Source organism: Notamacropus eugenii, chromosome 2, assembly GCF_028372415.1.
Source record: "Notamacropus eugenii isolate mMacEug1 chromosome 2, mMacEug1.pri_v2, whole genome shotgun sequence".
In the NCBI taxonomy this organism is placed as follows: domain Eukaryota; kingdom Metazoa; phylum Chordata; class Mammalia; order Diprotodontia; family Macropodidae; genus Notamacropus; species Notamacropus eugenii.
This window is the reverse complement of record NC_092873.1, coordinates 358,825,641-358,840,594: the sequence shown is the minus strand read 5'-3', so window position 1 is coordinate 358,840,594 and position 14,954 is coordinate 358,825,641. Positions and strand designations below refer to the sequence as shown.

Sequence of the window (14,954 nt, the reverse complement as noted above, 5' to 3'; positions counted from 1 at the left end):
GATGGCAAAAAACTATTTTAATAAACTGTTTTTTCCACCAAGGATTGAGAAAGCATCACAGTTGGACCCTGACATCACAGTCTTTGATGTGCTTATAGAGGGAGTAGAAATGTCACTAAATAGAACAAAGGTGGAAAAAGCAGCGGTATCAAGTTTATATAGAGGAGATCCCTGCTAGAGGCAATATAATTTTAAAGGTGTCAAGGGACTAATCATAGATGGGGGAAATAATATGATTGATTACAAAGTTAGAAACATCATGGCATGGAAAACAATGTGATTGGATGGACATTTGGAATGCGAGGTAGCCACAACCCCTCCTCCATCCTGTCACCAGGAAATTGCAGATCAATTGAACCCACCTGCATTCTACAAGAATAATTAATAATATACAGATATTTCCTCTCACTGTACAAGGACAACTAGTGACAAAGAGATAACAGATTTCTTCTAATTAGTCAAGGATAGCGGTGATACAGAGATAATGAGATTCTTCCAATTAAAAGTGATTTATAGGACAGATGAATGTTTAAACTTAACTCAGGAAAACTGGTCATTAATATAAGCAAAGCTGAACTTTCAAACTTATGAACTTAATTTAAACACACCGGAATGTGGCTTTAGGCAGTTATACAGAATGTTAGTGGTGATAAATGGAGTCAGAATCAGTTTGATTTTTTTCACACCTGTCCCTCTACCCAGGTAAGGCCAAATGGATAAGGAATATCTGTTGCCCAGATTTAACCATGCATTTGGATGGACACTCTATAAAATTTATCCAGCAATTTGTATGTCTAGATCATACAGTATAAATGGACAGTGAGCTGCACCTCAAATTAACTGGAGGAAGACAGGGAGCTTGGATTGCTTTTGGGAAATTGCAGAGCTCTTTTACTGACTCTGAAGTTGGTGTATGGCAGTTTGGACATAGAACACCATTGCCTCTGAAGAACTAAAGATAATGGGCACACTCTTATCCCTTCTTCCAGCTTCGTGTACTTACTGAGACTTGACTCCCTCCTCATGAAGCTACATCCCTGGCCATCCTTTCCAACACCTGTTATATACTCTCTGGTTATGATGAAGGAGTCAGAATACCCCTTGTTCTTCTCATTGTTATTTCCTCTCACATCACTAAGAATTTCTTTGAGGTTCATGCTATTCAGATGTATTGCTCAGTCCTGATCCAGGGCATGCCTCCCCACAGTCTCCAAGCTAAGACCCTCACCTCATATTTAACTGGAAAAATTGAGGGCATTCATCTAGAACTCTCTCTTTTCCCTTCCTTCTCACCTCACATCCCTTAAACATCTTAGCCCCACTATCTTTCTCCTTCACCCTTCTCCTAGCCAAAGCAGATCTCTTGAAACATTGATCCCACCCTCTCCTGTCTTCTCCAGCATCTCCCTTATCCCTTATCTTCAGCCAGTCCTTAATTATTGGCTCTTTCCTCTACCTTCAGACCTTCTTAAAAAAATCTTCACTTGATCCACCTATCCTTGTGAGCTATTTTCTTATATCTCTCCCCTTTATGACTACTATGCTCCTTGAGAAAGCTATCCCAGGTGGCAAGGGAAGAGAAGAGAGGACAGGGGAGTAAATAAACATTTATATAGTACCTACCATGTACTTTGTACTGTGCTAAGCAATTTTATCTCATTTGATCCTCACTACAACCCCCTGAGGTAGATGTTATCATCCCTATTTTATAGTTGAGAAAACTATAGCAAACAGAAATCAAGTTCATGACCACACAGCTAGCAAATGTCTGAGGCTGAATTTGAACTCAGGTCTTTTTGACTTCACCCCCAACACTCTATATCAGCTATACTACCTAACCATCCATCAGGTGCCCCCACTTTTCACTTAATTCAAAACCCTTTGCAATCTGCCTTCCAACCTCATCATTTAACTGGAACTACCCTCCTACTAATAATGTCTTAATTTACAAATCTAATGGCCTTTTTTTGACTTCTGACTTCTCTGTAGCCTTTAACACTATAACTCACTTTTTTCTCCTGAATATTTTGTCTTCTATAGGTTTTCATGGCATTACACCCTGGGTCCTTTTTTTCCTCTATGACAAGCATTCTTAACCTGGGATCTGTGAATTAGTTTTTTGTTTGTTTTGTTTTTTAATGTTTCAGCAACTACATTTTAATGTAATTAGTTTCTTTTGGAATTCATATTTTATTTTTGGAGTCCATAGGCTTCACAGGATTGCCAAAAGGGGCCCATAACACAAAAAAAGGTTAAGAATCCCTGCTGTATATTATCATAGTTGGTGATCTCATCAGGTTCCATGGGTTCCCTTGTCATCTCAATGCAGATGGTTTAAGATCTGTACATCCAGCCCTACTCTTTCTCTCAAACTCCAGTCCTGAATCACCAACTTGCCTTTTAGACATCTCAAACTGGATGTCCTAAAAGCATCTCAAATTCAGCATATTCAAAACAGAACTCATGATATTTCCCTCCAAAACCTCCCCCATTCCCAACTTTCCTGTTCCCATCAAAGGCATCAAAATGCTTCCTGCCCCATAGGCTTGAATCCTTAGTGTTATCTATGACTTCTCACTCAAGCTTGTCCAAATATTCAGTCTGTTATTAAATCATGTCATTTCTGCTGTCACATTCATATGTGTGCCCTGCTTTCTACTCATATAGATGGTGTATGCCTTTATCACATCATGCCTGGATTATTGAAGTGACTTTCTGTTTGGTCTCCCTGCCTTGTCTCTCTCTTCATTCCAGTCTATCCACTAATCACTCAGCTAATCCTCCACTCAGCTGCCAAAATGATTTTCCCAGAGTACACAAGTGGCCATGCCCCTACCAAATAAATTCTAGTGGCTTCCTGCCACCTCCAGGTTGAAATGTAAAATGCCCTGTTTGGCAGCTAAAGTCCTTCACAGCCCAGCTTCTTCCTACCTTTCCAGTCTTGGACTTGACTCCCCTTTACTTACTCTGTGGTCCAACAGCACAGTCTTACTTGCTGTTCTCCATGCCCAGGATGTTCTTGTTCCTCAGCTATGTCTTTTGGCTTCCTGGGCTTTCTACAGGACACATCTGAAGTTCCACTTTTTGCCAGAGACCTTCCCTTGTCCCCTGTACTGCTAGTGCCTTTCCTCTTAGGTTACTTTTCATTTACACTGTATATGTTTATCTTGCAGGTACTTAATTGTTTGCAAGTTGTCTCACTGATTAGAATGTGAGTTCCTTGAGAGCAGCGATGGTGTTTTTATCTTTCTTTGTATACTCATTGCTTAACAGAGTACCTGACGCTATTTATTAAGCAGTTAATAAATACTTGTTAGCTGAAGGACACAGAGGGTAATGGAAAGGCACCTGATGTGTATAGATCACATGAAGAATTCTAAAGAACAGGAATATATAACAGGATGAAAAGATGAGCTGGTCAAGATGCAAGAGCAAAGACTAGTGGATAATTGAAGTGCTCCTCTGGTACCTTTGAGATGTTGGAAAAAAGTGAAGTCCCCCAACATGTTCCCCTATGGTGAATTTTAGAGAACATGGGTATACATTGCACAGGAAGGACAGGTGTGGATGAATTGTGATCTGCATCATTGGAGGGAGCTCTCAAATTAATAGGATCTCAGAGCTATTTAAATATAATGATTTTATATATGTATTGAGATATAAAATATGTATACAGTATTATTACTATAAAAAAATAGTCATAAACTTGGACCTCTAGTAACTTTGTACCTTTTGAATTGCATCATTCATTGAAGATCAACCTCTTGAGATATACCCTGACATCCCTTGGTCTATCAGTGCTTTTGATGATTCTGAGACCTCTTATTATATGTCCCTCCATGAAAGACTTTCTCCAATTCTTGGGTTCTCAAAGTTCTGCCAAGGTAGAAAGTTTAGAAAACAAGCCTAGTCACAGATTTTGTATTACATTTCTTTAGACTGAGGATCAGCCTGTCTGATTTCAGAGGCCCATTACCAATGTGGCTGCAGAGTGATGCATATTTTAGCTGCAGCAAATCATGAAGACCATCTGCTGAAGATTAGCAAGGTTGTGATCTTTGTTGGTGGAAGAAATACCCACATCAACTCAATCACAGATTGTTAAACCATTGAATACATAGGAGCTTCTATTAGTCATTATTCTTTTGCAGCTGTTTAAAATGGTGTCATCTGAGTTTCCATTTTCATGATCCAAGTTGGTCTGAGAGAATTTTCAAACAAGTTATGATATGCCACATTGGTCTCTAAAACTTAAAGATTTCATTCAGGTTTTCTGGAATGTGGGACAGGACTGGCTTCATGAAACTCTCATTCCATATATTTAAATATCCCATCAACAGAGCGTATTTAAAATTGAGTTATTAAATGTATGGATAAATTTTTGTATGCATTTTAAAATTAACTTAAATATGCAGAATGAGACATAGATTTGTGGACATGGCCAGTATGAAAATTTGTTTTGCTTGACTATACATATTTGTTAGAAGGAATTTTTTTTCTTTTCCTTTTCTTTTCCCCACTGAAGGAGAGGTTTGAGGGAAAAGAAAATCAATGCTTGATAATTGAAAAAAAATTTTAACTAAAAAAAGTTCATTACTAGAATTAGCTTCCCACTTTCATCTTCATTCTATACTTATTCTATCACCATATTCTTAATATAGCCTTGATTTTATCTTAAATTACCTGAGAGATTTGCATAATGTATACATCCCTAATCTTGTAATTTAGTGGAAACCACATTTGGTTTACAAAGCCAGGAGACTTGTGATCAGTGTATGCATCACCCAGATGGAGCAAAGTAATGTATAGACTTCTCTTTCCAAATATACTGTCATCCCTTATCATGCTCTGAGTACAAGTACACTAGTTGTCTCAGGATTCACACCAACCATATGTGCTCCTTCCTTTGTAGCTGACAACCCTAGACTCCAGCAAGATGGCCCAATGGAACCAGTTGCAGCAGCTTGACACACGGTACCTGGAGCAGCTTCACCAGTTGTACAGTGACAGCTTTCCCATGGAGCTGAGGCAATTCCTGGCTCCCTGGATAGAGAGCCAAGACTGGTAAGTCTTCTTTTTGAGATTTGGGTGGCTCTCCCCTAAAAGGTTGATCTTTGCTTTGAATTGAGAGAAATGTTGTGAGAATATTTTAAATTAAAAAAAATAAATTTTTGAAAGAAAAAGGGCACACAAAAGATTTGCATAGGTTCAATTACAAAGCATGTCTTTATTTAAAGAATGAGCTAAATAACTGGAGGAATAGTAGGTGCTCATGGCTACGCTGTGCTAATATAATTAAAATAACTACTACCAAAATCAATTTGCACTTTTAATGCTATCCTAATTAAATTACCAAGAGTATACTTTACAGAACTTGCCAAAATAATAGTAAAATTCATTTAGAAAAACAAAAGATCTAGACTATGAAGGGAAATGATAAGGATGAAGAGGGAGTAGCACTTCCAGACCTCAAACCATATTATAAAGCAGCAGTCATCAAAACCATCTAGTATTGGTTAAAAAAAAAAAAATAGAAAGATAGATTAATGGAACAGACTAGACAAGGTATGTACAGAAACAATAGAACTCAATAACCCAGTGTTTGATTAAATAAAAAACATAAGTTACCTAGGGGAAAATTCTCTATTTGATAAAAACTGCTGGGAAAAAATGGAAAGAGATCTGGCAGAAATTAAGCTTAGACCAACACTTAACACCACTCCCCATAGCACCTTCTAAATGGATGTGTGACCTTAATATTAAAAGATCCTACTATTAAAAAATTAGAGGAGAAACAGCTCATATACCTCTCACAGCTGTGGATAAGGAATGTATTCTTAACAAAAGAAGAGATAAAGGAGAACGTTGTATACAGTAACAACCACAGTGTATGAGGACTGTTTCTGGTAGACCTAGCCCTTCCCAGCAATGCAAGGACCTAAAACGTTCCCAAAGGACTCTTGAGGCAAAATGCCATCCACATCCAGAGAAAGAACTGTGGAATTGGAACACAGAATGAAGCAGAATATTTTCTCTTGTATTATGTTTTGTTTTGGTTTGTTTTTTCTCATGGTTTCTCCCATTCATTTTAATCCTTCTATGCAACATGACTAATATGAAAATGTGGCTAATAAGAATGTATGTGTAGAGCCCATATAAGATTGCATGCCATCTCAGGGAGGGAGGGGAAAGGGAGGGGGAGAAAATCTAAGAGTTAGGGAAGTGATTGTAGAAAACTGAAAACAAATTAATTATATATATAACAAAGAGAAGAGATAGAGGCAATTACAGAAGATAAATTAGCTAACTGATTACTGGAAACTGAGAAGCTTGTGCACAGATAACCTTAATGCATCTGGGATGAGAAGGGAAGTGATCAAATAGGAAAAAAATCTTTGTGAAAATTTCTCTCATAAATGTTTGGGATCTAAGATATAGAAACAATTTATAAGTATATATGAGACTCATAGGTATTCCTCAAAATAGTCAAAGCATATGAACAAATAATTCCCAAAAGAACTGCCAAGTATTCACAACCATATGAAAAAATGCTCTAAATCACTAATAATAATTGAAATGCAAGTCAGAACCACTCTGAGGTTTCACTTCATACCATGCACATTGGCAAAAATTAAAAAAAATTTTAAAAGACAACCAGTCAATGTTGGCGGGGTTGTGGAAAGATAGGCACATTAATACATTGTTGGTGGAGCTTTGAAATGGTACAGAACCATTTTGGAAAGCAAATTTGGAGTAATGCAAATAAAGTGACTAAAACGGACATTTTAGTCCATACATGGACCCTTTGATCCAGAAACTCCAATACTGGGGTTATGCCACAAAGAAGCCATCAATTAGAACTAATCTCCTATATGCTCCAAAATATTTATAGCAGCACTTTTGATTATAGCTTAGAATTGGAAACAAAGTAGGTGCAAATTGATTGGGGAATGGCTAAAATATTGTGGTGCATGACTGTAATGGAATATTACTATGCTATAAAAAGTGATATGTGTGATGAATACAGAGAATTTGGAACTATATGAACTGATGTAGAGTGAAGTAAGCAGAGTTAAGAAAACAATATTTCCGGTAACTCGAGCAATATAAATGGAAAGAATTGTGACACACCAAAAACATCAAAAGTAAATAAAACAAAATTATGAAACAAAATTATAGAGAACCAGTGGGACTTGAATGAAGGGACATGAGAAAATATTCCCAACCTGCCTTTTCATGAAGGTAAGAGGTCCACATATGTTAAACATTACACATGTTCGTAGCTTTTGTCAATATATCTATTAGTTGTGCTGACTTTTTTTCTTCTCTTAAAAAAGAACAACCCACTATTTGTCATATGGGATGACTTTCTGTTAAGTGGAGAAGGAAGGCTATATTGGAAACTATGATGATGTAAGAAATAGCAAATGTTAATTAAAAAAAACTTACTAAAAATAACAGAAAAGGGACTTATAGTGGGGTAGAGGGATGAGTTCAGTGTAGGCCTTCTCATAGAACAGTTAGTGGCAAAGGAATCAGTCTTTTCTAGTTAACTTTAAAATATTATATGGGAATATTTTTACAGCATATTTTTGGCTTAAACTGTTACTATAAGTTTGTTTTCTCACTAACAAGGTAGGGTAGAAATAACTCAGGATTTCATTGGATGACAAGGGAAAATCAGCCAGGAACTCTGCCTTTGCTATAGATAATCCCTATGCAGAATCGTTTATATATTTAAAACAAGCTAAGGAGACCATTTAGAAGTGAAAGTGGTCAGGGGCACACAAACACTTGCTTTTTGGAATTTATAAGACCCACTTTAGAGTTATAGTAATGGCTCCTTGTTTATTTTCCCTTCCTGGTGGGGCTTTTCTTTTTGAGTGAATACCCTGGAAGCTCTGTGTTTTTCTGGATCATTCCCTAATTTCATTCTTTCTTCCAGGGCTTATGCTGCCAGTAAAGAGTCACATGCCACCTTGGTCTTCCACAACCTCTTGGGTGAGATTGACCAGCAATATAGCCGCTTCCTTCAGGAGTCAAATGTCCTCTATCAACACAACCTTCGGAGAATCAAACAGTTCCTGCAGGTAGGGCAGAAAATCTAAAATGAAAAAGAAATTTGACCATTAGGACAGGGCCAGCAGCTTTCTCCCTATCTACGAGAATGCTACTCCACTTACTTTTTGTTGAAGTAAACAGAACATAGCCAAAGAGGAGGTTTGTCCATTTGAGTAACAGGAAGAGATGTGATAGTCTTCTCTCAAATCTCAGTACATGTGGAACTAGTGTTATGTTACTAGAACTTTTCATCCATCTCCTGCTGCAGCTCTAACATAGGGGCATAGCTTTCCTGTGACACTGGGAAATGTGATGTTAATTGAACAGTCTCTGAGCGCTAAAGGCAAATTAACAGTCTGTGTCCATGAATGTAAGCTGCAGTTCTCTCCTTTTGAAAGAACAGAGCAAAACCATGATGTCTCAGCCTTGAGGGCTTGAGGGAGTATCTGTGACTTTCATTGTTCAGACAGCATACAAAGATAAAAATATAAAATAGACTGTGAAAATGAGACAGGAGAGATGCTACTCCTACTGTGGCATTTAAAAAGGAAGGAAGTGAATAAATAACCTGCCCTGATTTTGTTTTAGCTAATTGCATCTTTCTCCTCCCTCTCTGTCTCCCCTATCCCCCATTATAGAGCAGATATCTTGAAAAGCCAATGGAGATTGCCAGGATCGTGGCTCGGTGCCTGTGGGAGGAGTCTCGTCTCCTTCAGACAGCAGCCACAGCCGCCCAGGTGAGACATGGGCCAGAGCAGAAAAATGTTTGATAATGTGCTTTCTGTCATGTACTAATTTAATACTGCTTATGCATTGTTGATTGTGTCCTTTGGATGTTTTCCGGTAGTCAGAAACAAGTTTACACTTAGGTAACAACACTCTCACACAATCTGTCTTTACATATGTTTGTGAGATAGATGAAACTAAGGATGCAGTCTTGACTCTATCTTGGAACAGTGTGGTCCTAATTGGCCCACAGGAAGAATGAAACCCTGAGCCTGCTAAGCCCATTTGGTTAGGATAGTGTTGATTGACCAAGACACTAGTAGTGTACTCCCTGTTACGGTGCTGGACTATTCCATAGGATAAAGGAATTTAAGAGTCAAGTCCTTGGTTGAAACTTCTAACTTGTGATAGGAATGCTAAGTATAAAAAAGTAGGACTGTCCCTGGTGTATCCATCTGTGTCTTTATTCATACAGAGAATATTTGTGGCTCATTTCCAGCATTATGGATAACTGTCTTCATTTGTGTTTCCAAGAAGAGTGTTGTTAACCTTTACTGGTTAAAAAAAACCCAACACTTAAATTGACCTTTGGTGTTTCCAATTTGCCAACCCCATCAGGTGTTGGTTCTGCTGTTAGGACAAGATAGTTTACATTCATCCCCCATTAGGAACTTTTACTTAGTAGGTGTTCAACTTCTTTCTTCTTCAGGAGATCTTCTATTAAGCTCTCTCTGTCTCTTTCCATATCTTAGAATATAAATTTTTAAAGGAAAGAAACATCTTTTTTATTCCTTCAACAAATATTTATTAAGTACCTGCTATAGGCCAGGCACCCTGCTGGCCATGGAGTCACAGACAGAAATGAAGATCACTACCCCTTTGTCCAGAGTATTGTGCCTCTGAATAGATTTATTGTCATTTTTGTTGGCCATCAGCACTGCTGCTGCTCAGACTGGCAACACCTGGAGAGCCCTGGGAGCGCCTCGGCTGCTGGGTGCAATGCCAAACTCATTGCAGCCTCCGTTTTCGGCTGGTGTGGCAGCATTCTGAGGTGATGCTGGAATTGGAGTGTAATTTTCCATTTCGTGCCTGTACCCACATGCCTGTTTGTTCCCTTTTTGGCAGCAAGGAGGACAAGCCAACCACCCCACAGCTGCTGTGGTGACAGAAAAGCAGCAGATGCTGGAGCAGCACTTGCAGGATGTGAGGAAAAGAGTCCAGGTAAATGAGTCTGGTTCGCGAAAGAGCCACGTCTTCAGAACTCTGTGCGTGTTTTGTGTGCCCTACTTGAAGGGGATAGCTTCATTTTAGTTCCCTCTAGGGAACATATTTCTTTCTTTCTCCTCTATCTTTTCCCTCCCTTCCCTCCAGGAAATAAGAATTCTCATATGTTATGTTTTGCAGGATCTGGAACAGAAAATGAAAGTGGTGGAGAATCTCCAGGATGACTTTGATTTCAACTACAAGACACTAAAAAGTCAAGGAGGCACGTACATATTAGAAAAAAAATCTTCTGCAAAAAGTGACTGTTCACTATAGAGGGATAAGGGAATGTGGGGTGGAAGAGGCTTTGTTGACTAGTTCACCCTCTCTTCAGCTCTGGGGTCTATCAGAAGGTGTTGGTACTTGAGCACTAAGGGCTTGCCTAGAATCTGTCTCCTGGTTAGTTAGCATCCACCTTTCCTCAACAGACATGCAAGATCTAAATGGAAATAACCAGTCGGTGACTAGGCAGAAGATGCAGCAGCTGGAACAGATGCTGACTGCTCTCGACCAGATGCGGAGGGTAGGAAAATGAGGCACTTTCTCCCAGTCGTCGTCACAAGCACTGCTCCCTTGTAACAGCATGGCCTTGCTTTTCCTACTTTTTACAACCTCCTTATTTTGACCTGACTGTAGAGGGTGGTTAAAATCTATATCAGAATATTTCCCATATGGTTTCCAAACAGGGAATTGTGAGTGAATTAGCAGGGCTTCTTTCAGCCATGGAGTATGTGCAGAAGACTCTCACAGATGAGGAACTGGCTGACTGGAAGAGGAGACAACAGATTGCTTGTATTGGAGGTCCTCCCAACATCTGCCTGGATCGCTTGGAGAACTGGTAAAGCTCTTTTCCCTGTGTTGACTATGGATGTAGTCAGAGCAGTAGGCCCAGGCCAAGGATTAAAACAAAATACTAAACCTAAAGACTTTTAAGTACACAGATTTGTTCTGGTCATGGTGGTGGGCCCAGATAGAACTTGCTGCCAGGGAGGCTGATGCTGAGTCTGGTGAATCGATTAAGGTCAGAAGTTCTGAACTAAAACCAATCAGGAGTCTTTACTAAGTCTGTCTCCAGAGTGGTGAGTCTCCAGCTGCGGGGGCGGGGAGGGGGGGCCATCAGGCTGCTCAGGGACTGTTAGAAATGTAGCAGGTCCAAGCTTCATGCCAGTCAGCAGTGGGATCAGACCCTTGCATGGTTACTGCACTTCCAACCTGGGCTGGACAGGGAGGCCCAGCTTCAAAAAAAATAAAATGTATATAGGGATTTAGTTATGTGATCAATTAAAGTGTTTTGAAATGCTTTTTTAATGAAGAAATAGTGGGAAAGTACTAGGAATAGAAGGAACTAAATAATGGAGATGCAGAGCTAAGTGCCTGGTGGGGAGTTAAGTAATCCCTAGGGTTGCCTTGTCTTCCTCCTTTGGATCTTTGGTTGTTTTAAGACCCTTTTATCAGTGTTGAACCATTGAGAGAAAAGTGTGTGCCATTAACTTGTGTTCTTTGTTTCATCCACTAATTCACAACATCAGGGTTAACTCAGCCTTGCTGACCTTTCCCCCATCTGTTTGCATATTTGTTATCCCTCTCTCAGAAGTGTGCATTTGTTGTTATTTGCATATATAGTTTCTTGTCTCTAAGGAATTACTGGTGTGGAAACCTCCTCCAACATTGTAATTTACAATAATAATGACAGTCAGCATTTATATGCCACTTTAAATTTTGCAAAGTGCTTTACAACTATCTCATTTGATCCTCACAATTACCCTGGGAGGCAGGTGCTGTTATTATTCTCATTTTATAGAGGAGGAAACTGAGTCAGACAGGTGAAGTGACTTGCTCAGGATCACACAACTAGTGAGTGGTGAGGCCACATTTGTACTGGGACCTTCCTGACTCTAGGCCTATCATGCTCCCCACTGTACCACCCAGCTGCTTGCTTCTAACAATTCTGGGGTATGCTGAGAGTAAGACATTTGTCTAAAGCACTCAATTAGCACATGTCAGAGGCAGGGCATGAGCCCTGGTCTTGCTGTCTCCAGGCCAGTCCTTTGCTGCCACCCCATGCTGCCTGTCATGAACATATTTATAAATGGAGAAATCCAACCCTAAATTTCAATTCTTAGTCCCTGGACCCCAGCATTCAATTTTGTAAATCATTTTTAAGTGCAAGCTTCATAGTGCTTCTTAATAATATAGGTTTAGATCTCAAAATAAAAGATTTCTAAAGATTCCTTTTTACATTTTTTAAATTGCAAAGTAAGTACACAGTCCAGGGAGTGTTTGGATAGTATTTATGCTGGAATTCTGCTGTTAGCTTTTCTTTTCCTTTCCTTCCTGAAAATTCATCTTTCTATACCTCCTTCACACACACACACACACACACACACACACACACACACACACACACACAATATATAACATAGAGTCACTGGTATTGTCTGTAGGATAACTTCCTTAGCCGAATCTCAGCTCCAGACCCGTCAGCAGATAAAGAAGCTAGAGGAATTACAGCAGAAAGTCTCCTATAAAGGTGACCCTATTGTCCAACACCGACCTATGCTGGAAGAGAGAATTGTGGAGCTCTTTAGGAATTTAATGAAAAGGTAATGTGGACTTCACTACCTCAGAGAAGTTATTTCCAATTCATTCAGCTTGAGGTAAAGGAGCCCCTAAAATGTGGCTTCTGTCTAAGATGCTTCTTCCTCTCCCTGCCCTTTTCTCCTTTCAGTGCCTTTGTTGTAGAGCGGCAACCCTGCATGCCTATGCACCCTGATCGGCCCTTGGTCATCAAGACAGGTGTTCAGTTCACTACCAAAGTCAGGTGGGTCATGTCTGTCTATTCTTAGGGTAGGGGCAGAATTGTTACCTGGAAAGGATTCTGTATTTCCAGAGGGGTAGGTAACCTACAACTTTAGGAAAATGACTTTCCATTTGACATCAGTGTCAGGAGGAAGGATGGGCTTCCCTCATATCTATCCAGGCATACACATACGATTATAGTCCAGTTGGCAGGATTCCCAGTATCCCCAGCAATAACAATAAATGGGGCAGATTATTTCCTAGCCTCCTGTTCATATTATTCTCTTGGGGTGGGGGGAGAGTTCTACTGGCCTGTGGTCTCTTTTGACCTTCAGAGTAAGGATATGTGTTTAATTATTGAGAAAACCAGCAGGCTACTTGGGTCTTCTCCTTTTAGCTGCCTCAGGAACCCCTGTCCTCCTTTTAATTATTAGTCTTGTGACCTTAGAGTCTGTTGAATGTTGTAGTAAATGTCACCTTGCAGACCTGTAGCAGATACCATTTGGGCTTATAAGTGGGAGTGTTAATTTCACACTTTTGTCCTCAAGCAGGTAAGCTAGGGTTTTGCCCTGCCACTCTCAAAATTTCCCTCTATAGAAATGCAGTTAATAAGGCTTTGAGTTTCAGGTTTAGTAAGCAGTATTTAAGCTGTGGTACACATGTTTCTGTAACGCTTTCCATGAAGTAGTTTTAACAAACATTTTCATTGCCCCCTCATAACAGTATGCCCTCATCTTTAGTTCTTGACTTACCTAAGATACCCCAAGTACCCAAAATTAAAGGTGCTAAAGACAGTGTTTTAGTGTTTGGGAAAGTGTAATTTGGCATCATGATTTTTGAGGGACAGAATTTTTCAAACTTTTTTTTTTATGGGAAGCAAGGGTTTTGTGATGAAATTAGACTTTTCTTCATCTTGGGGAATCTTTGACTTATGTTGCCCCCTAATGTAATTGTTTTTATGTGACTTAAAAAACTATATTGACTTTTCTAATAGGTTATTGGTCAAATTTCCTGAATTAAACTATCAACTTAAAATTAAAGTGTGCATAGACAAGTAAGTAACCTGTGGCTTTAGCCCTGTTTTTGTTATTTTTGAATAAGGGGATGGAGGAAAGGACTTTCCAAAGACTTGGCTCAAAGATGAAGATTCAGTCTTCATTTGGGACTCTTATCATTTGTAAAGAAGGAGAGAAAAAAACCTTCATTTAGAAAGTCTGTAATTGACAGTTCTTTTCACTTGTTGAGTTTGTTCTCTGTGTATAGATTCTGAAACAGAAAAGTAAAGTCAAAAAAGAAAAGGAAAATCCAGAATTTCCTCCCAGAAAATTTCGTATCTAGGCATCGTATCTTTAGTTATATGAAATGTGTTGCCATGTGCTCGCATAACCACCATTGTCTGTGAAGATTTGAGTTGAAATTTGCTATGGTGCACTTTGCCACACTTCCTTTATTGGGAGGTGAAATGTTTGCTATTAGTCCATAGATTTAGTCACCCTTCATCAACCTTAATTTCTTCCTAAGTTTTATGCCTACACTTTGGAAAACTGTCACTACTTTTCTAGTTATGGTTACATGATCTGAGTGGCTAGGTTTCTTTTTATGTTTTTTTCTACTTTTGTCCAGTTCCATGATTGTGTAGGGAAATCCAGGTGTGGAAATACCTTCCATTGATGCCAATTGGCAACTCTTTTTTAACTTAAGAATCTTAGAGAGTTGTCTATGGCATTGAGAGAAATTAGTTGCCCATGGATGCACAGTTAGCTTATGTCAAGGGCAGGACTTAAACCCAGGTCAAGGATTTCTCTATCCACTGCACCATGCTGTATCTCCATAGGCATGAATAATTTAGAGTAAAGGTATCAAACTCCACATGCCCACATGCCCCATGTCCACATGCCCACAAAACGCTGAACCAGATTAAAATGTAATTGGGAAATGTTTAACAAAAACATATGAAAATACAATGTAACATTGATAATGTTAACTTGTGGTTTTCTAAGTCAGCATGCATCCCATAGTGATGTTTCTCTTTGAGTTTGACACCATTGATTTAGAATGCACATAGCACATCCTTCCAAGGACTTATTAACGGCATTTTCTATTTA

At 39.1% G+C, this 14,954-nt stretch overlaps 1 protein-coding gene across 7 annotated transcripts in view; it reads left to right on the top strand.

Annotated features, from left to right (window-relative positions):
• Window positions 1–14,954, top strand: part of STAT3 (signal transducer and activator of transcription 3) — a 54,344-nt gene that overhangs the window by 24,505 nt on the left and 14,885 nt on the right. For all 7 annotated transcript variants that reach the window (XM_072646509.1, XM_072646512.1, XM_072646507.1 and 4 more), the window contains exons 2-11: window positions 4,913–5,064; window positions 7,946–8,090; window positions 8,700–8,798; window positions 9,913–10,008; window positions 10,192–10,273; window positions 10,479–10,573; window positions 10,737–10,888; window positions 12,495–12,653; window positions 12,779–12,871; window positions 13,844–13,903. In XM_072646509.1, coding sequence (XP_072502610.1) covers window positions 4,937–5,064; window positions 7,946–8,090; window positions 8,700–8,798; window positions 9,913–10,008; window positions 10,192–10,273; window positions 10,479–10,573; window positions 10,737–10,888; window positions 12,495–12,653; window positions 12,779–12,871; window positions 13,844–13,903 — 1,109 coding nt within the window. In that variant the 5' untranslated portion in view covers window positions 4,913–4,936. The remainder of the gene's footprint in view (window positions 1–4,912; window positions 5,065–7,945; window positions 8,091–8,699; window positions 8,799–9,912; window positions 10,009–10,191; window positions 10,274–10,478; window positions 10,574–10,736; window positions 10,889–12,494; window positions 12,654–12,778; window positions 12,872–13,843; window positions 13,904–14,954) is intronic.